This window comes from Podarcis filfolensis (genome assembly GCF_964270895.1).
Source record: "Podarcis filfolensis genome assembly, chromosome: 3".
NCBI classification, from domain to species: Eukaryota; Metazoa; Chordata; class Lepidosauria; order Squamata; family Lacertidae; genus Podarcis; species Podarcis filfolensis.
In genome coordinates, this window is record NC_139606.1 from 83,383,966 (window position 1) to 83,410,582 (window position 26,617).

Sequence of the window (26,617 nt, forward strand, 5' to 3'; positions counted from 1 at the left end):
GGGCCAGACTGAGAAGGCGATTGGGCCGCATCCGGCCCATGGACCTTAGGTTGCCTACCCCTGATTTAGGCTATATAAGGCCTGGTTCACAGGAGCCTTCTGCTAACAGAAATCAGCTTTCTCTTTGTGGGGGTTTTAGACTTAATTATCAAGTGCTGAGTTGCTTTCTCAGCCCATTAGAGGCAGCGCAACAAAAAATGCGTTACTATAAGGTTGCATTGTCTTTGTCACAATGCAACCTCATAGTAATGCATTGAAGACTGGAGTGCCTGGCGTGCTCTGGTCCATGGGGTCACGAAGAGTTGGACACGACGAAACGACTAAAGAACAACGTAAGGTTGCATTATTTCCCTTAGTGAAGCTGCCTTGCTGATGTGTAGTTAGAAAGGAAAGAGCCTCATGGCCACAACTGGGCCATTTCTGTGAACTTTATATAAAATTCTACTTAAGACATAGGTACAAGCAATAAAAAGTATCTGTTATACATAAATATACACATCTGAATAAATACAGCCTCCCGCAAAGATTAGTCAAGAATGGATGGTGCGACCTAAGAATACAGCAACTGGACAATCACAAGCAACTGACAAGTTGTGTGACACAGACATCGAGATTAACTTGGGTCACGTCCCAGTGTGGAGCTAAAAGTGACTTCAGTAAGACACAGTGTGTGGATCTGCACTCAGGGCAGGCGCAGCAATTACACATAGACATTAGGCTTTCACACCCATCTGTTTGCCTAGTGCATACACTCACTTGCAAACACACAAGCACAGTACACATTCACACATGATATATGTGTGAATGCACTTTTTTTTTTAAATAAACACAGTCTTTCCACATACATGGAAATGATGTTCTCATCAGAGGCAATGGGAGTTTCCTTTTCACATCTCTGTTTCTGCTAGAAGACTTTCTCCAAGGCCCGAAGTTACCAAGACCATCTGGGAACTAGAATCTGCGAAATGGAGAAAAGGTGGTTTTAGCCGATGAACAGGATTTGGAGGGGGACAACCGTGATTTGTAGCTGGATCCTAAGCACAGGGCTAGGAAGACTATTATAAAGGAGAACATGAAACGTTAAGTACAATTCAAGAAAGCACCAGCTTGAGTACTCCTGAAGTGAAGCAATTGGCAATTAAATAGATTCATTTTATGCCTAAAGTGTATAGCACAATACTAACCATGTCTACGCAGAAGTGTCTCTTACTGAATTCAGTGGGGCTTACTCCCAGATAAGTGGGATTACAATTGTAGCTGCAAACCATGACCACATAGAGTCCCATCCCCTCCCTTCCTCCCCAACTCCATGGATTCCTATGTGCTGTTTCCGCAGACAGGCTGTGTGGTTCCACTAGTCTTCCTTAACCTAGTGCCCTCCCTGTTTCCAGTATCTGCCAGTTTGGTTAATGGTCAAGGATGATGAAAGTTCAAATAATCACCAGGTTGGGGAAGGTAAGGGCTACACAAGCAGGCAGCTCCTCTGTTGTAATTATTGGGCTCCAAGTGCAGTATCAGAACACCTAATAGGATGTGCTGCGCTTGATTTGAAGTCTGCACACAACAAAGTTTCCTTTTCCAAAATACACAGTTAAAAAGGAGGCCTGCTAATGTGAAGCTGGATTAAACTCTGTGCTTAGGCATCCACTGTTAACTTGCTCTAGTATTTTCCTTTAACTCCTGTAATATGGAGACAACGGTAGCTCTCCGCTTGATAGGCACATGAGATGTGCTTAATAATAATAATAATTTATTATTTATACCCCGCCCATCTGGCTGGGTTTCCCCAGCCACTCTGGGCAGCTTCCAACAAAACACTAAAATAAAATAACCTATTAAACATTAAAAGCTTCCCTAAAAAGGGCTGCCTTCAGATGTCTTCTAAAAGTTTGGTAGTTATTTTTCTCTTTGACATCTGGTGGGAGGGTGTTCCACAGGGCAGGTACCACTACCGAGAAGGCCCTCTGCCTGGTTCCCTGTAATTTGGCTTCTCGCAGCGAGGGAACCACCAGAAGGCCCTCGGCACTGGACCTCAGTGTCCAGGCAGAACGATGGAGGTGGAGACGCTCCTTCAGGTATACTGGACCGAAGTTTCCATTTAAGGCTTTCCCCTATAATTACACAAAAGAACCCAAATAGGATATACCAGACTTTGGTTTTTGTTCAAACAGATTACCACCCCTTCATAAGCCAATTTGTAGATTTTTAGAAAAGCATTAGCGGCTGGACTGCATTTCAGTTTAGTGCTGCCAGTGCATTTGTGCCGAGGACTAGATTTCATAGTGTAGGAAAGTGTTTTCATCCCTAACTAAGCTCTATTCTAATATCAATACTGGGACAAAAGTATATGCTTCTGTGTGTGCATTTTAGCTCAGCTGGTAGAGCATGAGATTCTTAATCTCAGGGTTGTGGATTCGAGACTGACATTGGGGCGGGGTTTGGACTAGATGACTCTCATGGTCCCTTCCAACCCTATGATTCTATGATGCTATGAAATACCAGTACTGAAATTTTGTGACCTTCAATTTTTTGAGGGCCTGAATGTCATGGTTTCCCATGGTCAGCCTCCCCCTTCCAGCTTCACCTCCCCCCCCCATCTTCCTCTTCCTCCTCAATGGAGGCCCCAGCAGACTTACTGCTCTGGCAGATCCAGTTGTTCTTCTCTCTTGCCATGACTTCACGAGTCTCCGTCTCGTCGTCTTCCTCACCCTCAGAAAGAAGGTCAGAGATCTGCTGTTGAAGTTCAGGGCTGATGTTGTTCTCTGCCAGGATCAGCGTCCGCAAAGCTGTCGGGTAGTTTTCCACCATATCCAGCAAGATCTGAACAGAACAAGAGTCGAGAGGCTGGTTGGTAAGCAACTCAGCTTAGAGGCAAGAGAACCAAGGAAGAAGAGTGCAAAGGGGCTCCAGTCTTCCTGACAAACTGCCCCTGAGACAGGGCATTTGGGGAAAGAGTGCATTTGGGGAAGATAAAAGCAGACGAAACTAGTCTGCCCACTTCCATGACTTAGAAGGCGAATGGAAGGCGGCAAAGGACCATGTCCTCCTTACCAAGGCTGATTGGTTGGTGAGTCCCGTTCCTTCCAAGTCCAAAACCTCGAGGGTGCGGCTGGACGCCACAGAAACTGCCAGCATTCCTGCTATTTGGTCACCTAGACGGTAGAAAGTCAGGAGATGTTAGAAGACCTCACAGAGGCCATGTTGCATGCAGCCATTCCAGGAGTGGCAGAATTTGTTGGGCAGTACAACAACCTCAACTCTACCAGCACTTCCCCACCCCCAAAATGGCACTTGTTTAATAACGCCACAGATGCATTCAACAGGTGCAGTTTTCTAATCTCACTCAAAGGTGCTGCACCTGTTTAATGTCTGCCTGTTAAAGGCACAGACACTGAGGAAGAGTGATCACTTTATGCATCTGTTTTGCTGCTGCTGCTGCTTTTCTTTCTCTTAAATTGGCCAAGGGGAAAAAACGGTACCTCTGCGCCTGGGGCAGCAGCACATAACCTCTAGGTGAGCTTAGTCTTAATTAGAAGGAATTGCTTCTGGGTCAGAGAAGAAGCCTTCTGCCAGGCTTTAAGGCCTGAGCACCTCTCATTTTGCAGGGTAAACCCTGACAGCGGAAAGGCAGAAAGAAGAAAGGCCTCGCCCAGTTTTGAAAGGGCAGGATTAGGTGGGGCGTGCTGAGGAGCTTCTCACATTTGCTTCCCTGAGGCAGGAGGGATGGGGAGAGGAGAGAGCTGCCTGGTCTAGTCTCTTCTCTCACCAGCTGCCAATTCTGCTCAGGCAGCGCAGCTGCAGAGAGAGGGAGAGAGGCGGTTTCCATGGTAACCACTGCTGGGGCTCCTCTCCTCTTTACTGTATTTGGAAGAAGATGAGGAGGCAAGGGCGGGGGAAGAAGCATGGTCTGACTCCCAAGCCCAGTGGCAGCAGCCTACGTGGGGCTGCAAAGATAACTTTCGGAGGACGGGTACTGCCACACTGTACACAGGAAGAGGAAGTGCACATAACCTAAGGCCTGTATGGCGGGCTGCTCTTCAGGCCTCCTCAGCTTGGAAGCAAGTCTCATCCCTTGCAGAACATGGTAGGCCGCCATCTTATATTCTCCCAGGCCCAGGCTGGCAATTGTCGGTTTCATTTCGTATTTTGAATGGCCAGGTTCTTTAATAGCCTATTGCCTAGGCCTTTTTAAAAAGAAAAAAAAGCACAAAGGTGGTAACTCTATTCCAGACAAAGGGGACACTAGTTTACACACATATGCAAACTATGTCAGGAAAAGAAAGGGGCTGTAGTTCAAGGACAGATCACACAGGCTGGGAAACATTCCAGTCTGAAATCCTGGAGAGCTGCTACCTAAGTGCAGACCAGGTGGATGGAGCACCTCTCTGCCCCTTCAGGTGCCTCTGGACTACAACTCCCATAATCCCTTACCATCAGCCATGTTGGGTGGGCTGATAGGAGTGGAAGTCCAACTTCTGGAGGGTGGCAGATTCTCATTCTTGGTGCAGATCGCGATGGACCGTGATCTGACTCAGTAAAAAGCAACTTCCTATGTTACCTAACCATGAAGACACAATGGCCTTCTGTGGATGCCAGCTGCCAGTCATTCAGCAACTTCCAAATTGGACCACTGTAAGGCACTCTATGTGAGGCAGGCCTTTAAAACTGTCCAGAACCTGCAAACAGTGCAAAATACTGCAGCCAGGGTGCTGACAGGTGCAGTGGTGGACTTGGGTACTACTATTATGGTAGCCTGTGTGCCACCCTCATGTTGCATTCCCAAAGGCAAGTGAGGAGGAGCCCAGCTTTGAGAAGGAGGTGCGAGGGCTCTGGCAAGGTCCAAAACCCTCCCACCTCCTTCCCAAAGCTGGGAAAGTGCTAACTAGGCTTTAGGATGGGGCGGGGGCACAAGACCCTAGGACTCTCTCAGAGCCCTCATGCCTCCTTCCCAAAGCCCAATGCCTTTGAGAGGGCGCCCCCCCCATCAGCTCAGCACCCAGTGTGTGCACTTCTGACCCAGCCCTAAATCCGCCCGACAGGTGTTTGGTGATTTGATTCCACCATATTGGTTTTCTGTTATCAGAAACTAATCGCTGCTGATTAGTTTCAAGCTTGATTCAAGGTGCTAGGGTTGGTTTTAAAAACCCTTAAACAGCTTTGGACCTAGGAGCTGCCTCAACCTCAAGAGGCGAGGCTGCTTTAAACCAGGGTCAGGACCTTCTCTGCTTTGGCACCCAACTATGTGGAATGCTTTGCCAAGTAAGATGTGCTGGGCCCCGTCATAATACTGCACTTGCAGGCATAGCTTTTGACTGATTCATTCATTTTCTGGTAGCCTAGCATGATGGTTGTTTTGGAAACGTTAAATTAGCTTTGTGTTTATTTTCAGAGAGTGTGTGTAATATTGGAATGGATACTTGTTTCACAGTGTTTTGTTATCTGCTCTGTTTGCCGCCTCAAGAAATTAAAAAAAATACATAAAATAATGAAGAGAAAGGGCCGAGCTGGATTGTGATTGGACTTGTCCTAGATGTGGGCTCTTTAACTATCATTAACCAAGCAACATCCCCACTTGTTTGAAAGAGAGAGAGAGAGAGAGAGAGAGAGAGAGAGAAAGAAAGAAAGAAAGAAAGAAAGAAAGAAAGAAAGAAAGGAAGGAAGGAAGAAAGAAAGAGACACACATAAGCCACGCACGATATCCATGCTCCTCTCACCCAGTGGGTTGTAGTCCAAGTTCAACACTCGCACCTGGGAACTATGAGCCACTGCAATAGCCAGGCGCCCCCATCCTTTGGCTGTGATGCCAGGGTTAGCACTGAGAGTCAACTCCTTCAAACCTAAGGGAAGCCAAGTGAGTTTACACAGTCACAAGATCTCACTCTTGTATTCAGGATTATAATCAACTGCATATATACTGCCCTTTCCTTCTCCCTGCAGAATCATGGGTGTGGATTAAAATCTCCACTCCGCATTTTAAATTTGCTTTAAAATACTACTACTACAGTAATACCTCATGTTATGGACGCTTCAGGTTACGTCTTTTCAGGTTGTGTCCCGCAGCGACCCAGAAGTACCGGAAAGGGTTACTTCCAGGTTTTGCCGCTCGTGCATGCGCAGATACAGCACTTCAGGTTGTGAACAGGCCTTCGGAACAGATCCCGTTTGCAACCAGAGGTACCACTGTACTACTACTACTACTATTACTACTACTACTACTACTACTAAACAACCCCTGAGCACATTTTAACCACTCTTTTGGGCAAACTATCAGAATGGTTAAAAGGACAGATTTCTTAAGAACAAACTGTGGGACAGTTGTATGTTAACACAAGTTGTATTCAGAGACATTAAACGTGTAGTTAAATTGTTGTCCTCCACCTTTTTAAAGGCTTCTTGGAGCAGATGTGGCTCAAGTCATTTTGGTGGCTGGCAAAGGAAACTCCAGCAGCACGCACACCCCCAAGGTTGATAAGAATAAAATAAGGGAAAGGAAAACTAATCTGTACCAAGTCATCTTGTGAATGCTTGATTAGAATTTGACATTTTGATGTTTGCCACTCTCAGCTCCTTTGGGAGAAAGGGTGGGACACAAATATAATAAATAACAATTAAATGTTCCTGAATGCCCTGCAGCTTTGGCAGCATTTGATGACATGCTACATTTGCCCATGTGAACACACACTTCAGCTGAGTCTGGTAACTGTAGACATAAATGTTGTGGAAACTGTTCCCAAGATAAGCATTGGGAGAACATGTTGTGCTAATTTTCACATGCTGACAGGATACAAGCAGAATAATTTGCATCATACTTACAGAGTTAATTTTCTGGTATGATACAGTCTGAACGATGCCCTCATTTGTCTACACTAGAGATGGGAAACCTTATTATTTTTATTATAAAATATATTACCCGCCCTTCACCAGCAGAATCCAGGGCAGGTTAAAAAAAATAAATCCCTCGAGATGTTGTGGACTTTTTCAACCCCCATCAATCCTAGCCAGCATGGCCAATGGTCACAGATGAGGGGAACTTTAATCCAAGAACGTATGGAGGACAACAAGTTCTTGATCCCTGGCCTACAGTATCTGATCCCTTTCCCTTTCACCCCAACCACAGAAACAGCAGGCCCCAAACGAGGACAAAGTGCTATCACAAGAAGGACAAGAAGCAAGAAAGAAGAGCTCTTTAAGGTGAAAGGATGATCTCATGCAAAAAGGCAGAGGGGCAATGTTTCTTTCTAATGGATCATGTTAAACACTGAGGTTCCAAATTTACCAGAATACACACAACAGATCTGCAGTGCCCTTATTTTTTCCCCTCCAGATTTTGCTCTTGTAAGCCTAGTGGCATGCTTAATGCAGTAGAGTGGAAGAGGATGGCTGAAAACTCGGTCAAAGTATTATTTTCCAGTCCGCCAGTCTCCAATACTCTTTTCTCAAAAGACTTTTGATTTAGCTCAAGATAATTCCTTGAGCAAAAAATAACCTTTGGTGATATTTCTGAGTAGCACCAACAGATAAAATTCACAGCAACAGGGCATTTAAGAATAAGGAAAGCGGCTTCTAATGTGACAGCATCAAGTTTTGGTTGCAAAAATAAAATGCAAAACAACTGCAAAGCCTACAGATCCTCACACTGACTTAGTGGGAAATGACACTGTTTAGTTCTAAAGCAGGGCAAAGTATAATTACTTCTATTCTGAATACCTTCTCTCCCAGAATGAGAATCCACTTATTTCACTTTGCTGAAAACTCAGTGCTACAATTTGTCAGGGGGTCTCTTCACTCTCCGAAGAAGAAAAACAATAGTTTAAAGGGATGGCATGAAGGCAGAGCAGACTTGTTCTCTCTTGTTCCGGAACCAGCATGTGGAAATTGCAGGAGAGCAAATTTTGGCTAGAAGTTAGGAACAGAAACTTCCCCAATGGTTAGAGCTGTTAAACAAAGAACAGGCTGCCATGGGAAGTACGTAAGCGGAGGCTGGACAGCCATCTGTCAGGCATGCTGTGGTTGCATCCTGTATTGCAGATCCTGTACTGAACAGGGAGTGGACATTACCTCCACAACCGTTCCAACTGTATGAACCAAGATCTGAAGTCCATTATGAGCTCCAGAGATATACAAGAACTCCACACTTCCAGTTTTGCTTACCTGACTTGGCCCCATCAGGAGGGAGCAGTCCACAGATCAAGTTAATACCTTCATCACCCAGCATGCAATCCCCTAAGTCCAAGGCCACTAGTGAGGGATGGATGGAGAGTGCTGGGTTCAGAAGAGCCAGACCAGCGTCTGTCAGGGGACTTCCGTGGAGGCTGTGCAAGAATAAATGGTTAGGAATTAAACTATCGTTCCTCAAGAGTTGCAGTTGACTTCACCCAGCTCAAACTATGACAAAGAAATGCAGTAAATAAGTTAACAGGGACGATTTATATCAACAACTCTAAAAGAGTCATTAACGGAGTCTTTGAATCTGCTTCCTTACTCCCTGCTCCCTTTTCTGTCATGGTAGCAGATTCCTTTATCACTATGGTTTCCTCCCCCCCACCCTGCGTTTCAGTGTCCTACTCTGCCTTCTGACACAACATACATAGCTTTGTCCTGGGTTTGCTGCCCTGAGATATACTGGAATTTGGCTTAGGGTAATAAAATGTTGCCCAAATCCAAGTTTCACTGTTTGTGTTTAAGAAGATTAATCTGTATTGGGTTTTAAATAATCTAGAATGCTATCACCGTTTTGGATTAGAATCACAACCTTGCCCTCAAAGCCCTTTTGGTGTGGGTAACTTTGCACCTAGAGCAAAAGGTTAGTTAAAAGGTGTTAAGGACTAACAGCTCAATTATATATCCATGTCTACTCAGAAGTCAATGGGATTTGCTCCCAGTAAGTGGGGTTTGGACTACACAGATACACTAAACAATTTTGGAAGCCCACCAGCAACAGCTGCAATCCTATGCACACTTACCTGTGAGTAAGATCTATTTAACATAATGGGGCTTACTTTTGAGTAAACATGCATATGAATCGGACTGCAAGACTTCTGCCAGCAGAACTGGGCACCTTTCCTCAAGTCCTACTACGTAGAGGGCTACTCACAACAAAGACTGGACAGAGCGGTTGGTCTTCAGGGCTTCAGCCAGTTGCTTGACCCGATTGATATTGGAGACAATCCCCAAGTTAAGATTAAGTTGAGCTAAGGAGTGAGATTCTGCGACCCCCCTGCAGATGCGGCCAAAATCTCTGTCGGAAAGCTGACAGCCCCGGAGCGAAAGCAGTTTGATGGAGTTCTCTCTCAGGCTCTCACAGATATCCCGAATCTCGGCACTTGATAAAGTCTCCCCAGAGATCTGGATAGATCCCGGCAACATATTTATATCTTTGTGAATAAAACACTCTCAGCAGCAAGATAATCCGGATTTGTGCAAGCAACGTGCAATCCAGAGCAGTGCAGGGATTGCTTTGCAATCCGGATCAGAAGAGGTAAGGAGCGCGTTAAGGAAATCAGTGGACCGACGGTTGTGCAATCCTGTGCAAACGAAGCTGGAGGCCACGGTGCAATGTTACAATACCCGAATTCAATGTGCTATTCGGCTCAGGCCAGAATACAGTACTTCTTGTACGCAGTTCAAATAGGTGCTCCTTAAAGCAGCTTTAAGCGTTGCGCAAGCCGGATCCGCGTAGAAACTTCTGTGCGACCCGGATGCATCAAGGTAAATTCTGTGCAACTCCAAATTAAAGCATGTGGAGAACAATAACGGGTACTCTCTAAGATATGTCAAAAGCAGAGCGCTTTCCAGTCCCGAGCAGGGTTGTGAAGAGGGCAAGGTGAGCAGACCGGGATAAGGTGGTGCAGGCAGATGCCTGGCAATGTGAAATAACAGGAGCAAGAAATGCAAATCCAAATCGGTGCCAGATCCTTTCTGGAATTTCACACGAATAGAAAAAACCGAGCGTGTGCGTGTGTGTGTATTCAGGCTTCTGCGCAATCGGAGAACAAGCCGCCGTGTCCGCCGGGGAAGGGGTGGGGGCGGGCTCCCGTGCCCTCCAGCTTCAGTCGTCTATGAACGATCTTCCCCCTTCCCCGGCGCCCTCCTTGCCATCCACAGCAATGCAGCCTCGGTCGCTGAGGCTTGTACTGCCGCTCCTGCCGCCGCACCTGCTCCGCCTTCACTCCCGGGCCCGGGGCAGATCCGACGACTCCCGGGCGCGAGTCCCTCCTCCGGCCGCCGCGCCTGCTGCTGCTCCTCCTCCTCCTCTTAGCGCACCGGCGGCTCCCGCGGCAGCGCCCAGCGCATAGTGCCGGCGGCGGGACGGAGTCGCCAGCGCCGCTGCAGAGACCGGAGCTGCGCTGTCTCCTCCCTCCTTATGCCCCCAGGGTGCGCGTGTGGCGGGGCGGGAGGAGGGAGCGAGGGAGGAGGACCCAGCTTTGTTTGGCGCTGCGCCGGTTCCTATGGCCACAGCCAGGCACCGCAGCCTGCGCTCTTGCCAAGCCGGGCCACGCGGCTGCTGCTGCCGCCCCGCCGCCTCCCCAGGCGCGCCGTCCTGCCCCGGGCTCCACCTCCAGGCCCTCCCTGCCGACAGGGGCTGTGCGTGAGGCCGGGGCTGACGGGATTTAATCTAGATCCAGGCGCTCGGTTGGTGGAGGACGCCGGGGCCGGGCGGGGTCCTGGAGACCTCCGTCTTCCCTCTCGGCGAGATGCTTTGCGCCATCTCTTGGATGCGACTGTGCGGCGGATCGTGGGCCGAGCCGCACCCTGTGACCCGGAGCCCCAGACTGACCTTCAAGGGAGTGGGGTAGTGGGGGGTGGGATTGGGACCAGCTTTTTCCCGCTTCCTCGGCAGCGATGAGAGAAATGAACTCTGCAGTTGCTCAGAGGCGCCCTGCTTTGACGGCGCAAGTTCCAGAGCAGGGAATCTGCCGCTTAGAATAGTTTCGGATGGGGGCCTCTCCAAGAGTAAAAGGAGACATGATATACAGTATGTCTGTTTTATCTGTCTAGTAGTTTAAACAGCAGCGGCAGCGGTGGCTGGTAGATGCTTCCCTGTTTCCAGTACCACGTTTCCAAAATGGCTGAGAAGTCAGGCTTGGACATCCCCCGCACCCCTCACGTCCAGGTTCTTATTCCCAGCAAGACAATTCCCACCACATCTTCTTTTTTTTAATGGAAGCACTCATGGGAATGTTTTTTTCATCTGTAAGTTTTTAATAGATCTGCTCTGTTTATATATAGTTTTAATTATATAAATGTTTAATTGTTTTTAATTATTGTTCTTTAAAAAAGTTTTTAGCTGTCCCTATTTTATCTGTAAAACGCTTTGAGTCACCGACAGGGAAGAAAGCGGGAAATACATACATACATACATACATTCAACTTTAAGAATGTCATCCACATAAGTTTATTGTAGGATTCATGCGAATGGGTGAGTAGAACACCCAAAATGATAGTAAAAATAGCCTTTGGTTCTCTGAGTAGCTCTGCTGTATTCATGAACTCTACAGGAGCAGCAGGAGCAGCCAAAGGGCAGTACAGTAGAGGTTTGTACTGTATTAAAGGATTACACATCTCTTAATCTGTGTTTCATTTTACCTCAGCTTTAGGTGTAAGCAGAAATGGAAATGCAAGATAAAGCAAGGTCTGCAACTGAAGGAGCAGGAGTGTTAACCTTTTGTATATGAGTATATCCACCCAGAGCAGGCCAGAAGGACTTCTTACTGCCATTATGGAATGAGGGAATTGGGGAGGAACCACTTTGCCTTTCCTCCATTGCTGCTTAGAATGGTCTCCCAGAACACCTGTGTGATCCCAGCTCACTTCGCTTACTTCAGCAGCAGCCTCCCCCAACCGGGTGCTGGTCAGTCCCAGTCAGCTCCAGCCAGCATTCCCAAAATATTTGGAGGGCACCAAGTTGGGGAAGGTGGACCTACAGGTAACTAGGCCCATAATAAAGCCTAAATGTATGTTGCACATTCTCTGCCTGTTTACTCCTACCTCTACTTCCTTTTCCTGCCTTGTGTCAGATTTTTAACAGCCAGTGCCTCAGGGCAGCGACCTGAGCCTTTTCTGTAACATTCCTTATGCACACACAGTGCTAACTAATTAGCAAAAAATTTATACTTCACTTACTAAGTGCCGCTTGCCATGTAGACTGAAGGAAAGTGAACAGAAGCAGCTTTTTACAGGAACACAGATATGAACATATCTGATTCAGTTCAGGGTCCGTTTACAGCTGAATTAGATATTCCTGAAGGGGTTATTAGGGCAATGAGTACATTCTACTCAGCCACCTTCTGAATAGCTCTATCTGATTAAACCTGGGATGGTTGCATGAAAATCACGTGCTCTTCCAGTGTGCTAAACTGACAGTGGATCAGCTGGAGAGGGGCGGGGAAGGAATTTCCTTTAGTGGAATTAATAGTATGGGCCTCGGCTAAATGGATGGGTGCATGAAGGCTCTGTGAGCAATAGATCTCATCAGCCATGCCAAGTCTTGTTGAGTAGCCCATTCTTACTGTTATAATCCTGTTTCCTTTCTGTGCTACTACTGCTTGCTCCCAGTGATGACTGCTCTTTGTGTTCTTATGGCATTGTGGATGTACATTCATGGTACCATATGAAGACATGGTGACCAGAAGCGTTGAAGTGCCCACAATCAAGAGGAGCTGCAAGTGTGGAGGAAAGCAGTAGGTGTGAATAACTCTGATGACAAGTTCTTTTTTTAGCAATAGTGGTGTTAAGGGATAGGCTGGAAAAAAGAGCCAGGAAGCTGAAGTTCTTCTGCTCTGGCAGAAAGTTCAAAGGACAGCAAAGGGTAGGAGGCATTCATCCGCAGTATGCTCAGTGATGCAATTCTCTGCCCTGAGGAGTTTGTGGTCTAAACTAATCTAGCCATGATTTTGCTTTTCCTCAGCTGGAGGGTGGCAGCTGGTATTAAAAAATAGCCTGGCAGGCACAATTTTTACAAAGAAGCTTTGCTTACTTCAGCAAGCATACTGCGCAGGGCTTTTTTGGCTGCAGCTCTCTGCAATTAATTAAATGCTAGGAACACAGAAGAAAGGAGCATAAACTCCTGCTACTCTCCCCTTCTTCTTGGGCAATGGGTTGTAACATCAAGGGCCCTAGGAGCTTTGTACCAGGGGAGTGGCGGGGGGGGGGGGGAGCAAAGCCCAGAGATAATGGCTAGAACAATAAATGATGAAAATGTTAGTGGGACTGAATGGGGTTGGGACTATTAGGATCATAAGCCATGTAAGTAGAGAGCTTTCTACATATAACTAATCTGCTAATGCTGAGTCCAAACTTCAAGCAAAATCCATTTTGTCTTGTAATTAAGAGGTAGAATAAAATAAGGACTTGAGCATTGGTTGCAGGATAAATGAGAAGAATTAGAAGACGCAGAAGTAAGAAACACAATATTGGGGAATATAATAGCCGCTTTGCAGTTTGCAATAGATGACCTGGCTTAGCACTTGCATTTCATTTGATTCTCCAAAGGCTGCACACAGTAACCAAAATAAATAGTAGGACAAGCCAGAGAAGACTCAGATGACAACCCCGAAGCTTTGACAATATGGTCTGCATAATTGATGTAATAACATCCTATGGCATGAAAGGTAAAGAATATCAGGTGCCTGCCATTTATCTGGTGATTGAGCACACTCCAAATTATCCGAAGTGCTTCTGCCAGGAAGCTGGTCTGGTTATATACAGTTTTAAAGATCCAGGGATAAAGGCATGCAAAGAGTTCCAGTCTAGAAATAAAGCAGCTTCATGAGATTTATGGTTCCTCACTAATATATTAATTAGGCCAAGCTGTTCATGATAGGCTTGCATTTCAAACCTTTCCTTCTTTTTTGTAGCTCTTCAGTTGCTGTTGGAACACTTGCCTAGCCTAAAATATTTGAAGCCAACATAATAAAATTAGGAAAAGGTAGCATAGAGATTTCAGCTTTGGGGAAAAAAAACCTTGATTAATCTTAAGCAATTAAATCCCCACTTCAGATTTTTTTAATGATAACTAATCAGCCTCCATCTGAAAACAGATTGCAGGATGGTTACCAGGGTAAAGCAGTGAGAATGAAGCATCATTTCAGCCCTTTGGACCAGCACAGTATTTGAAACATGGATGTTACAACTCTGCAGCAAAATCAGTTGCAATTTTCAATTAAATTATGTCTCATTAGAAAGACTGTTATTAGACATAATAGTGTAGGAAAGAGGACTCCAGGGATGTATCCAACTTCTGTTAAGAGGTCATCATTATTGCTTTCTAACTAACTGCTGACATCTTACCCTTCATTCCCCACCCTTGCTTTGAAGGTGACCGTTCGTGATATCTTCATTACCAGGCCCATTTCTTGTCTGTTGGGATCTATGGGAGGGCTCATAGAATCATACAATTGAAGAGTTGGAAGGGGCCATGAGGATCATCTCATCCAACCCCCTGCAATACAGTAATATTTCACCCAACGTGGAGCTCTGATTGGGTGGAAGCTTCCATCCTATCCATGGAGAGATTCTTGCTGCTGATGGGAGATAAAACAGCTTGGATCTGAACCTTTTGGGATTTTCCTGCTGGTTTTTCCCTCCCCCTCCCCCCTCCTTTGTAGTACAGTCCAACATGCTATATCTACCTCCATGAAGCTCAGCACTGGAACCCCATAGGGACATGTACTGAGTCCCTACCTGTACTCATTGTATACATGACTGTATTTCATCTGATCCATCCACTGTAATTAATAAGTTTGCAGATATAATGGGTCTAATTACAGGTGGAGATGAATCAGCGTACGGGGGGGAGGTTCAAAAAGTATCTACATGGTGCTTAGAGAATAACTTGTACCTAATATTAGCAAGACAAAGGAGATGGTGTTGGACTTTTGGAGGAAGAAAGGGGAACTAGCCCCATTATATATCAGGGGGTTTCTGCGGAGAGAGTCTCTTCCTTTAAATTCCTGGGAGTTTACCTTAGTGAAGACCTCACTTGGAAAAACAGTATAACTGAGGTGGTTAGGAAGGCCCAACAGAGACTCCATTTTCTCAGGGTCTTGCGAAAGAACAATGTTAAACAACAATTGATGACCTCCTTCTACCGGTCCACAATAGAAATTGTCCTTATATTGTATCAGAGTGTGGTACGTTGGCTTGACAGTCACGGACAGAAAGTCTTTACGGAGGGTGGTGAACACAGCACATGATATCATGGGCTGTCCTCTGAGCCCGCTAGATGACATGGCAAGGGATCATTGCCTTAGGAGAGCGAGAAAAATTTTCAGGGACGATTCACACCCCGGCCAGCACCTCTTTAATCTTCTGCCCTCGGGCAGCAGATATAGAAGTCTAATCAGTCGTACCAACAGGCTAACAAACAGTTTCTATCCGTGGGCTGTTAGGCTGTTGAACGGAAAATAATATAGTGCAACTGACTTTCGGGGTTGGTGTGTTGTGCGACAAGCACACAGAGTGCAATGAGATTTGAGTGTTTGGGGGGGGGAGGGAGGCTCGGATAATTTCATTGTACACAGGTTGTACATTGACAATAAAGGTATTATTATTATTATGTTGCATACCACCTGGGAGGGCCCCTGCACCCCCAGGAATGGCTTGGGGAATAAGAGATGTATTGGGACGTTGAGCAGGAAGGTTCTACTAGGCAATCAGGACTCAAGCCGTGATTCTTCAGATCCAAGCCTGTGCACAGATGAGAATGCAGGGCTATGAACTGTCAGTGTATGTATGTGAGCGAGAGAATTAAATTAAATATTTTGAGTATATACACTCATTTGGATACTTGAGCCCAACCTGCATAGCTGTCCACCTGTCCAATGTGTCAGCCGCTGGGCTTTTGGTGTGCAGTATAGGCCATGTGGAAGATACAGCAGCATTTTCCACCCCCCTCCCCATACCGTTTCCCACATGGCTGGGTTATTTAAAATAAAGAATGTGGTAACCCTCCCATGCAGACATAGTTTCAAATATATGGGGGCAAATCTGGTAAAATTGTTCCAGTTGTTCTGACAGTACCAACTATTATGTTACCGTTTTCACCAATTTTCACAAGTGAGAATGGTTTACCACTATTACAAGTTTTATTCCCTTATTGGCTAAGGTACTTTGTAGGAAACATTGGCCTTATCACATTGAAACCCAGTAATCTGAAAAGGCACTGGAAATTTAGAAGGATTTGTAAGGTTCAATATTCATGATACATCCATTAGTGTTAAGAGTTGCATTTTATTTATACCATTTTTTCAAAAAACAGAAACCTTTAATCTTTTTCTTGTTAAAAGAATCTCAATCCCTCTTTTCTATATCCCTGATTACGTACTGGCTCCTTAAAAAAAAGAGAGAATTAGACCAGGGCAGAAAAATAAATGAAAGTGCTTTGTGTTCTAATGGAAATTGTGAATAGAATGTACCATGCCACATGTATCAGCAAATGTAACCTAACTAGTTATGGTAATTATGGTCTAAAAAAGGCTCAGCTTTCTGTTATCCAGAGATTAATAGATCTGGATTTTTATCTGAGAATTTCAGCTGTTAAGTCTTGCTCTTCACTATTCCAAAGCAATATTCCTAATTATGTAACTGTGAAGGCTTCACACTTGTCAACATTAACTAATTACAAAGATAGGACAGCATTTAAGTTGACTTGTTTTAATGATCTGCTCTCTGCTTCACTAACTGGCCAATTTAATAAGATTCTGCTTAATGAACATCTTTGTTCCAGTGCAATCAGAGGCTTGTGTCTAAACATGTTATATTCAGAGACCTATTGAAATTAATGGGCCTAAATTAGTCATGTCCATTATTTACAATAATACAATTCAGTAAATGGAATATGTGGGTTATGTCCTTTTGTTCTGCAATTTCTGTAAGGAACCCAGAGAGATTTATTCTGTATTAATAACTCAGAAAAGCCAGTGCCACTGGTATTTCTTTTTAAATGATGACTTTTTCCTTATTATTGAAAAGTAGCTAAATTCTGCCCTTAATTCCTTTCAGGCTCTTATGCAAATTTATCTGTATTCTTAGACTAAATCTCCAGATTTAGGAAGGAGAAAGTGTGGAGGACAGCAGCAGTTGGGAGAGAACACCACATGGATGAGGGGGAATTAAAAGAGGCACAAAGGGTTGACCACTCATATTAATCTGAGATCTATACAGGCTCATAGCCTGCCATTGTTTGCATCAACCAAAATCAAATGCTGCTCACTTGAGGGAAGCAACTTGGGCAAATGAAATTATAACCCCAGTTTTGGTTGGATTTTAGAACATAGCAGGAGAACAAACAGGACAGAACTATCTGCTCTGCTCTTCTTCATTTATGACGAGGGTCCAATGGAAGAGATTGCTCAGAACAGACATCCATTAAATTTAATTCTTCCCTCAGCAAAGAAGAGGATTACAAGTACACAGGCTAAAGAGACAAGAGCAAGAACAAAGGGTGTATGGAGGAAAGTGAATGAGCTATGCAATCCAAGCTAAGTGGGCCAGAAAAAGAGCTTTGCCCAGTACAATCTGGCCAAAACCGGACAAATACATCTTCTCTCTCTTCTGCTGCTCTCCGTTTCCAAGGGGAGATCTGCAGATAAAGCCAGTTCCTGCTCCCATTACTTTGTCCCTTTTCCCAGGTAACAGCAACAGAGTACATGACCTATGTAGAGGCAGGGGGCGCACAGTCTGTAAGGCTATAAGTTAAGTCCAACTGCTTTGGTTGTCATGTTCCGTACCACAGAGGAAACAGCTGGAATGTCTCTGGGAACTCTCTGAAAAGGAGGGATGTTGGGTCCTTCCAACGTGTCCAGGATGCCTGTGAGAAAAGGAACAGGGCTAGTCAATATTAAACGTAGGCTGTACTTACATCAGTTTTGTTTCATATTACTCTGGCCCTTTGCTGATTCACAGCATTAATATCTTCAGCCTCCTCCTATACGCGTGTGTCTTCCTGGATGTTATTTTTCTCAATACACATCAAATCTGCAGTTCAGTGAAGCAGTTGGTCTTGAGATGGAACTGTGTATATAGCCAGCTTCCAGAATCATGGTGTAGCTGAGCACTGTGCTCTTCATAGCAGATGACATTAGGAAAGTATTTTGCTACATGGGCAACATGCCGCAGATTCACTCTGCCCACCAAGGCAGAGATGGGGCAATGCAAGACTGCTGTTGGTTCAGGCTGAATAAAGTTCAGGATTTGATATGATAAGCAGTACAACTGTTGCAGATCACAAGACGTTGAATGCAAGTGTTAACACAGCAGACTGTACAAAACATCAACTGTTTCAGTGCACTCTCAAAGCTGCTCGAAAAACAGGCCTCTACCTACCTGATCAAGTTCCGTACTGAGTAACACAAACAGAATCTACTCCCTCTCAGACATTTTAGGGACTCAGAATTCATTGCTTTTATTTATATAACATGAGAGTCAGTGTGTATGTGTCTGTGTGAGAGAGAGGTGGCTACTTATTGGGTTTAAATAATGTCATATACATCTGTGCATTCATCACTTGTGACAAACGTGTGCACATTTACCATGTACAGAAGTTTCAGCTCTGCAGGAAAACCATTATGTGTGAAAGGTCTCAAAGAAGGAATGGGGTTCAGACCATATAATTTATGAAATCCAAGTAGTGATCTGCTCACAGGGAGTGGAAGATGCGGCATGAAACAGAGAATCCTTTGGGTGCTGTTCTCACAGAGTTCTGAAGCCTTCATTTCAATGGGGCAAAAACAACAAAGAGCTGGAAGTGTGTGCTTCCAAAAACTTACTACCCAGCATTGATCTCTCTTACCTTCTACAACCTTGTGATAAGCGAAGTGCAGATAAAGGAGGAAGAGCATGTGCAGGGCAGCAAGCGCTCCACACAAGATGAGTCGCTGGGTATGCCCCACTGTGCGTGACACCAACACAGCAACCTAGGAAAGACATATCTCATAGGTTTCTCAAACTCTGGCTATAAAACCCAAAGTACAAATGCATAAGGCAACAGAGCTATCATTTCCTATGCAACATTTCCCACAGAATTCACAGGCCTAAGAGGTACAGGGATGTGTGGTTTGGTTTCACATGGATGAATACACTTTTAAACCTCTCAATTCCTTCTTTAAATATTTCCTATAGCCGTGCCTCCAAGTGCCACCAGAGTTTGGGTATTTAAACCAGATCTCATGGGCAACGTGTCGATGGAAAACTGAGAAAGCAGCTGTTGCCAGCTATAGTGATATGACAAAATGGTGCATGAGGTTAGCAGAGGTCTTTGGGAATCCACACACCACTAAACAAGAGCCAGTTCTTATGTGCTGAAATGGAAACGAGATCCTTAGTTTCAAAACACAACATCTTTCAAGTCTCCCGTTACCTATAGCCAAAGCAGAGAGGGAGGGAGAGATTCAACCGCGTCCGAAAAGCACTTACATCACCAGACCTGTGATTCCTTTTGTTGGTATTCTTTATGTGTATTTGATGGATGGCTAAAGTAGCCACCATTGTTGTCAGCATCCATCTGCCCCGAGAGACAATGGAGTGCGCCTCCAGGGGTGAAGGCAAACCACTGTGTTAGCATCACCGAAGTGACCTCCCTGGGGTGCAAGTATGGGCAGCGTGCATGGAGGTCTTGGGCTGCCCAGACGACAAGACCTTCCTCTCAGCCTCACTGATGTGGTCCAAAGGAAAGCATAGCAGTATGTTTGGAACCACCTTGACCTCAGGAGTTGCCAGAAGGAGGCATACAAGGCACCATCCAACCAGAAATAGCCACTATATAATATGGTTTTAATGCTATTCAGTCAACATACTTGGAATGATAGAGGTGCTAATTTTGAGGGAGGCATTCAATGGCTGATGAGTGCATAATACATTAAACATTTCATAACCTAGGGCAGGTATACACAATCTACCGGATGCTAATAGAAAAAGGGATATAGAAGGAAGTGGGGGTGGGGGGAGAAAATGCAGCTACTAATTCTTACATATCTCTGAACAACTCCTAAAAACTGATATGCATGAAGCATGACATGCTGTTACTCACCATTCTTAATGTGGAGAGGCCGCCAATCACCAGCCAGAAGATATAAAAAAGGGAGTGGAAGTGGATGTTGTAGGTGACAAAGAGGGTGATGCAGTGCCCAAAAAGTCCATAGCCCTGTGTGTAGGAAGGGAACCCATTAGAGACAAGCATGAGGGCATGTGAAAACCTCCAAGCAGAAGCAGCAGTATATTCTGACTGCATTTTCTCACACAGCCTAAAGTGCCAGGAGCTGTACAAGTCAATGTACTGCAGCTGAATGTCAGAATTATGCCTGGCTACTAGAGCTATTAGACAAATGTCAGATTATGCCCAAGGCATGTCTGAATATATTATGGGGTTAATCACTACACAGGCCTGAAGAGTGTTTGGAAGCTAACGAGAATGGCCTAATTTCACAGTCATTGTCCCTTTCCAGTTTATTTAAAGCATTATTTAAAACATCTCTTTAACCAAAGAAGATCAATGACTTGATGACCTCACCACTGCACTCAAATCAACCCCAAAGAGAAAGAGCTGTTGCTCTATACTTGGTGAAGATACAAAACTATCTACCAAGAGGGAAATTCACAGTCCTCTTTAGACCGTGGCTGGGGAACTTCCAGCCCGCATGCGTCATTAGCTTCCCCAGCCTTTCCTATTTGGCCCACCAGACCGTTTTGTCAAGCCACGCCCATCTGCCAATCATCTGGTATCATGCATGATGTCAAATGTGTACATGTAAAAAGGTGGCTGAGCCAATAGGGCCTTTTGAAACACCAGCAACTGTGGTGCACCTGGCTTCTGAAGCACTGGTGCTCAGATGTTTGTCAGGAGTTCAATGCACAGTGCAAAGCTCTTTGCAAGCCCCTGCTTGAGGATTTGATGTCTCAATGGTCAACTGACTATTGGGTCTTCAAAGCGCTGTGGCACCCGATTTCACATGGATGCCAGGTACCTGCCCATCTCCTGCCTAATCTAGCCCATAGGGTTAAAGGAGAGTAAAATTGAGTCCACTGGCTGGATCCAGTTCCCCACCCCTGCTTTAGACACTCTCGGAGACTGTTAGTTGATTGGAGAGCTTATTCTTACTTACCAATAGCGACAACATTTGGACCATGGTGATCTGAGCATTGCACAAGTATGCCAGGAAGTAGATGAAGGAGGAGACGCCTATCCAATAGCCAAAACAGGTGCCAATTGCTGTACCCATCAATGTGCCTTCCCTCTGTTGAAAAAGCAAGAGAAGCTAGAGGAGCACTCTTTTCAAACTGGAAATGGGACTATCAAGCAGTAATTGCCATGAAAGTCAACTGGAGTGAAGTCTGTAGTAGTAATTATTTGCACCTCATACACAGAACTCTCTCTCACCATAGAACGTTTAAGATACTTCAACACTCCTGTGCAGAAAGTTCAAAAGCTAAATAAGGCTCTGGATAGGAACATGTCAGGAAAACCAGCTCCTTTGCTTACAATGATAGTATCAGATGTCTTCATTCCATGGAGCAAGATGGCCACCAATGTGAAGACCAGCATGAGGGGACCATAAAGTTCACCAGCAATCTTCTATAAAAGAGGAAAGGTGTAATTGATCAGTTGGGTGGGATTTTAATGACACATGAATTTGTGAAGAGGAATACAAATGCAGAAAGGAACAACAAAAGTATGGCCCCACTATGTCTGGAATAGGAAAGCAGTCAACCTGCCCCAAAGAGCTTCTGACCTACGGATTCAACATCCGAGGACACACCAATGCACATCCACACTGGCACACAGGTAGAGTACCTCACCAACTTTAGAGAGGGGGAAAGTGAAGCAGAGCCCCAACTAAAAGCTCCCTGCTCTTCTGACACAAAAAACGTAAACCTATTATCTACCACACAAACTCACCTGGGGAAAATTAATCATCTTAACAGGTATCATAGACTCCAACAACCTAAACACGAACAAGATGTGAATGAGAGAGTTAATAGCTATGAACAAATGAACAAGCAGCAAGGTCTCTTAGAACAAACATCTCATTTAAAATTCACATACAACTCTGCTAGACTAAAAATCAGGCTATAAATTTAAAAAAATAAATAAAAATTAACTTATGACAGATCTGATGCTGTAGATCAAAATGTTAATGATGGAAGGCTTCATATCTTAACATACAATAAAAACTTAATGTTGTCATTTTGCAGTTCACTTGGTGTCTGAGTGTGGTGACAGACTTCTAAAAGCTGCTGGGACATCGTAGCAGCACAGGAGTGTGAGAAGGGAAGTGGAGGAGTGAGACAGAGGTAGGTTGGTGGGTTGTTCAGGTGAGCCATGGAGGAACCATCAGGCAGGACAGGGCAGCTTCCCAGCAACCATCCTGATCTGCCACCACCTCCCTCCTCACTCTCTGTTGCTAAGGACGAAATAGTGTTGCTAGTGAGGCTGGCAGTATAAGCAGGAGGAGGTCTAAGGAGAGGGAGGGTGGGTATGATGAGGTCTAAAGGTAGCAGAGGTGGTTGGCAAGGTTCATGGGGAGGGTTGGCGAGGAGAGAGGCAAGAGCAGGGGTACACTCCCAGTCTTATTAAATAATCCACACAGCATGCCACTAAAATGGATACAAAGCCTGGGGTGGTTGGTAGGTGGGAGATATATACAACCCTGATCCTGTCTAATTCAAAAGATTGAAAATGAAAAAGTTCGTAATAAATGGTTTGAGAAATTACAGGACAGCTAAAAGAATTCTTGAACATCTCCCCTAAAGCTGCATTATAAAAGGCTGGTAAGCAAAACGGATGTGTGGTACTTGTCTCTATAATCTGAACAGCCAGCTTATTAATAACAAAGATGTGGGGTGCCAGGTAACTGCTTTCTTAAATGAATTGTGCTTCTGTTATTAACATAATAAACAGCAGCCTTTGGAAAGCCATTGGTAGACAAGGCAAAGCTGGAAAAGTGGAAGGATGAACCTGCCATTTGCTTACCTGTTCCGAACCTGGTTTGGCTCAACATCAAAGTAGGGCCTAAGGATATCAATGTTGGCATAGAGATTGAAAGCCTTGGAGGCTTGTCTCTTTCCTGCTTGCCACATCTAGAAAAGAGAGATTGTAAGAAACTGAGTTCTCCTTTCTTAGTGCTGATGACTAGATTATTGCATTGAATTCTACAGCTTTTGCACAGGGATCAACATTCATGCCATATTTTGGAATGCACCACACACCAGTGATCTTTGTGCAACAGAAATTTATGCTGTTATGAAAGTTAAGACAGTAGTTTGGAGCTGTGGGTAGAGACTACTACCTCTGCAAATGAATGCGGAGAAGGCTCAGACATGTTGCTGATTCTTGCTCAGTTTCTCACGAGGAATGCAAGATCGTGCAATAGAGGGGGTGTCATGCCTGGCCAGACCCAGTGCCAGACATGAAGCCGTTGGAGAGTTAACCAGACAGTCCACAGGTTGAGGACCTTGAGGAGCAGGCAGGGACTCATGGAACCAGTGCTGAGGATTCTTTCAAGGGGCCCTGCTGAAGGAAGGCTTGGAGCTGTCAAAGGAGCAGGTGAAGCCACCCATCAGTTCTTGAAAATGCTGCCGCCAAAAGGGGCAGGTTGAAGAGGGATGACATAACATAGGTCTTTGGACCCAAAGCCATGGCAAGGCTTGTGAAGCATCTACTTGTGAGTCCCATAGAACTCCTTTACTACCAGCAGTTGTGGTTAGGGTGTGGTCTAGGAAGCCAAGATATAAGGTCTCCCTCTTGAGCCCCATTGGAAACAATGCAGGTCTTCAGCTCCTTTTCCGTGCCTGAACTCCTATGATATTCAGCTTTGGCTGTTGCCTGACCTTTCCTCTGGATCACATTTTGGAACTAGACTGGTTTCCAGTGCTTGAATTTGGCTTACTTGGCCTGTGCTGCACCTTCAACCCTGCTGCCCTTATTGAGTGCTTCACGAAGAGGCTTCTAGCCCCGGAGGGAATCCCCTGGAGCATGACAGGGGGATATGCAGTTATTTATTTTCATAAAATTTATTTATATACTGCTTGATTGTAAAAAAAACACATGTCAAAGAAGTTTACAAGTCTAGCTTATGTTTCTCCAACCAGAAGAGAAATAAACGGTCTGTTTTCTACTGTATGCGTTAAAAGAACAGGAGCTAAATCTAAATTTGGGTAATAGGTTTTTATAAATCTTGCATGCACTGTCTTGCATGCATATAACAAGGCCTGTGGCCCATGTGCAGGTCACAGAATATATGTTGTCCATCTGAGAAAGACAAATGTGAACATTGAACCCAAGACTATGCTTTGGAAGAAACGCCAATCATTGTCCTTAGAGGATTACAGTCAATGAGCTTGCAGGAACCAGCAGTCTTCTGGGCTTAGAACTTTTTCACAGCAGAGAAGCAAGAACAAACCAATTATAATGCAGCTTACCTGATCAGCTACTTGCCGACCCAACTGACCCTTAAAGCCCTTCATTCCCAAGAACTCGCCATCTTCCTCATCTGCAGCTGCTGCCTCTGCGTCCACTTCTTCTTCTTCCTTCATGCGTTGGTGTATCTCACCCATGTCTTCAAAACTGGAGCCAGATGTATCATCCATATTTTCCATATCAATTACAGCAGAGCCCCCGCCCTGAATAATGCAAAGATATGCAAAGCATTAAAGGTAGCTGGGTGCCATTTGCTGTGCCTGGCTGACACCCAAGGATTACTGAAACGCATGTGCTTTGAAGCCTCGCAATAAATCTTAAGGATAGACAATATGTTAAGGAGTTTAACAATAAAGAGTATTTTTATTGTAAACACCAAATTAAACATGTATTAACAATTTCTGCTAAAAATGTGATATTAACAATGTGTCACTTACGTGAATTGCGTATTAATTCATGCTTATCAAAATAATACATAAAAAGTGGTGCCGACCACCCCCCCCCGGCAAATGGTGACTAGATATTCTGTTTTGACACCCACAACCCAGGTCCCAGAAGCCATTTGGGTCCTAGCGTTTCTATCCCAGTTTCTAACACTGCTCTCACCTAAACCAGTCTGTACACTACAGTAATTATGGGTGCTCTCACTACTTAAAACAAGGCCCTGATGATCAGGAAGTGGACCTTCTCAGCTACAATCCCACACCTCTGGAACGTTCTCAAGGAGCCTCGCCTTGCTCTCACCTTGTGGCACAAGGTGGAGATTTTATTTTACTGAAGTTTTGAATAAGTTGTAAGCATAAATATTCATAGGACAACTTAACAAAGCATAAAATGAATGATATTTTACCTAAATAGTGACACAATTTCCTGATACCTGCTAGTCAAAATTTTACATTTTACAAGATGCTGCTTCCCCACTTCTCCCCTATATTATATATGGGTCCAACTTAAACTTCAGGAAAAACTTTCTGACACTAAGAGCTCTTTGACAGTGGAATGGGCTCCCTCGGGAGGTTTTTAAGCAGAGGTTGAATGGCCGTTTGTCATGGATGCTTTAGCGGAGATTCCTGCATTGTAGGGGGTTTGGACCAGAAGACCCTCAGCACTCCTTCCAACTCTACAAGTTTATGATTCTATGACTGAAGCCATAAGTAATACATCGGTAGACCTGGCATCCATGCCTGAAACTGACAGTCAGCTCCTTAAACTGGAACATCTTTCTCCCTGAAGTACATTTTGGTTGGATATATATATATGTGTGTGTGTGTGTACAGATTGCTAAAAACCAAGAACATTTTGCAGTCCTCCAATACCAGATGTGGCAGTTTCAAACCCACTCCAGCAGGGCTGGAGGAAAGCAAGTACCACTTATGACTGCAATTTTAATCCTACTTACCTGGGAGTAAGCCCCACTGAATTCAACAAAACATACTTCTGACGAAACATGGTTAGGACTGAGGTGTACGGCCCTGACTGACAGCGGCCAGCTATGAAAATAATTACTACTTCCCCTAACTTTCAAGTAGAAGAGGAGCATTTGAAGCAGGTTGGTGAGTTGTTGTGGTTGGTCTTAATACATTAGATAGACAGATCTCCCTCTTTTGTAATTCTAGCCAAACGTTGCAGACATAAATGCCACCTATGTGTTTTCTTTTACTCGGACTGAAGCTGATCTGTGGGGTTGGATCTGACCATAGTTTACCTCATTCCTCATCTAATATTGTAAATTCCATAGCATCTTGGCGGGTTGGTTGATGGCTTTACCCCGAACCGGGGTAATTTTCCATGATTATGTGAAGGGTGGCAGTTACTCCGGGTTAAGTTACTCCGGAACAGGGCAGCAAACGTAACCCGCAGGGTACATACACCATCGCGGATGGGGCTCTATCCTGCACCCCTTTTCTCTCCTCCCTCCCTCCTTCGCATACCTGCATGTTGTCCTCGAAGGCTCCCCACTCCGGCGCCGCCCCAGGACTCCTCGCCCCTCCGGCGCCTGCGGCCGTGGGCACCCCGGGTCCGGACATCTTCCTGCCACCAGTTGCGGGGAGCGAGCAGGCGCCCGCCCTCCTGCCTCACCCCACTAGCGGAGGATACAGGAAACCAGGGCCCCGACTGGAGATACAGGGAGAGGGACCCGGATGTAACGAAGCCAAGGCAAGCCTCCCCAATAAGGTTATGGACCGTCCCAGCCAAGCTGAGGAC

The 26,617-nt window shown here is 45.1% G+C and overlaps 2 protein-coding genes and 1 long non-coding RNA gene across 4 annotated transcripts; 1 reads left to right on the plus strand and 2 right to left on the minus strand.

Moving 5' to 3' along the window:
- Positions 1–414: 414 nt before the first annotated feature.
- Positions 415–10,541, minus strand: LRRC73 (leucine rich repeat containing 73). Of its 2 annotated transcripts, XM_083604629.1 has the most exons (6): positions 9,095–10,541; positions 8,152–8,312; positions 5,715–5,837; positions 3,052–3,152; positions 2,637–2,820; positions 415–958 (listed from the first exon to the last, which is right to left on the minus strand). In XM_083604629.1, exons 1-6 carry the CDS (start codon positions 9,364–9,366, stop codon positions 888–890), a joined length of 912 nt encoding a protein of 303 aa, XP_083460755.1. In that variant the 5' UTR covers positions 9,367–10,541; the 3' UTR covers positions 415–887. The 2 variants fall into 2 exon arrangements, with proteins under 2 accessions (XP_083460755.1, XP_083460756.1); XM_083604630.1 differs by lacking the exon at positions 5,715–5,837 and having other exon boundaries at positions 9,095–10,531.
- LOC310758434 lies at positions 10,461–17,195 on the plus strand. Its single transcript, XR_014545779.1, has 3 exons — positions 10,461–11,193; positions 11,592–11,926; positions 14,317–17,195. It is a non-coding gene; the product is annotated as an uncharacterized lncRNA (long non-coding RNA).
- A 164-nt stretch (positions 17,196–17,359) lies between these two features.
- On the minus strand, positions 17,360–26,606 carry YIPF3 (Yip1 domain family member 3). The gene is made up of 9 exons (XM_083604603.1): positions 26,344–26,606; positions 24,415–24,615; positions 22,967–23,073; positions 21,893–21,938; positions 21,476–21,568; positions 21,099–21,230; positions 20,027–20,140; positions 18,791–18,914; positions 17,360–17,809 (listed from the first exon to the last, which is right to left on the minus strand). The coding sequence occupies exons 1-9, from the start codon at positions 26,437–26,439 to the stop codon at positions 17,688–17,690; spliced, it is 1,035 nt and encodes a 344-aa protein (XP_083460729.1). The 5' UTR covers positions 26,440–26,606; the 3' UTR covers positions 17,360–17,687.
- Between the last annotated feature and the right edge of the window lie 11 nt (positions 26,607–26,617).

Coding starts and splice junctions, on each gene's coding strand:
- YIPF3 (XM_083604603.1), bottom strand. CDS start 26,439: ATGTCCGGACCCGGGGTGCCCACGGCCGCAGGCGCCGGAGGGGCGAGG. Junction 23,074..24,414: donor GTCGGCAAGTAGCTGATCAG/GTAAGCTGCATT, acceptor TCTCTTTTCTAG/ATGTGGCAAGCAGGAAAGAG. Junction 17,810..18,790: donor TTATCACAAGGTTGTAGAAG/GTAAGAGAGATC, acceptor CTTTTCTCACAG/GCATCCTGGACACGTTGGAA.
- LRRC73 (XM_083604629.1), bottom strand. CDS start 9,366: ATGTTGCCGGGATCTATCCAGATCTCTGGGGAGACTTTATCAAGTGCC. Junction 3,153..5,714: donor CTTGGACTACAACCCACTGG/GTGAGAGGAGCA, acceptor TCTACCGTCTAG/GTGACCAAATAGCAGGAATG. Junction 959..2,636: donor CAACTGGATCTGCCAGAGCA/GTAAGTCTGCTG, acceptor TCCATTTCGCAG/ATTCTAGTTCCCAGATGGTC.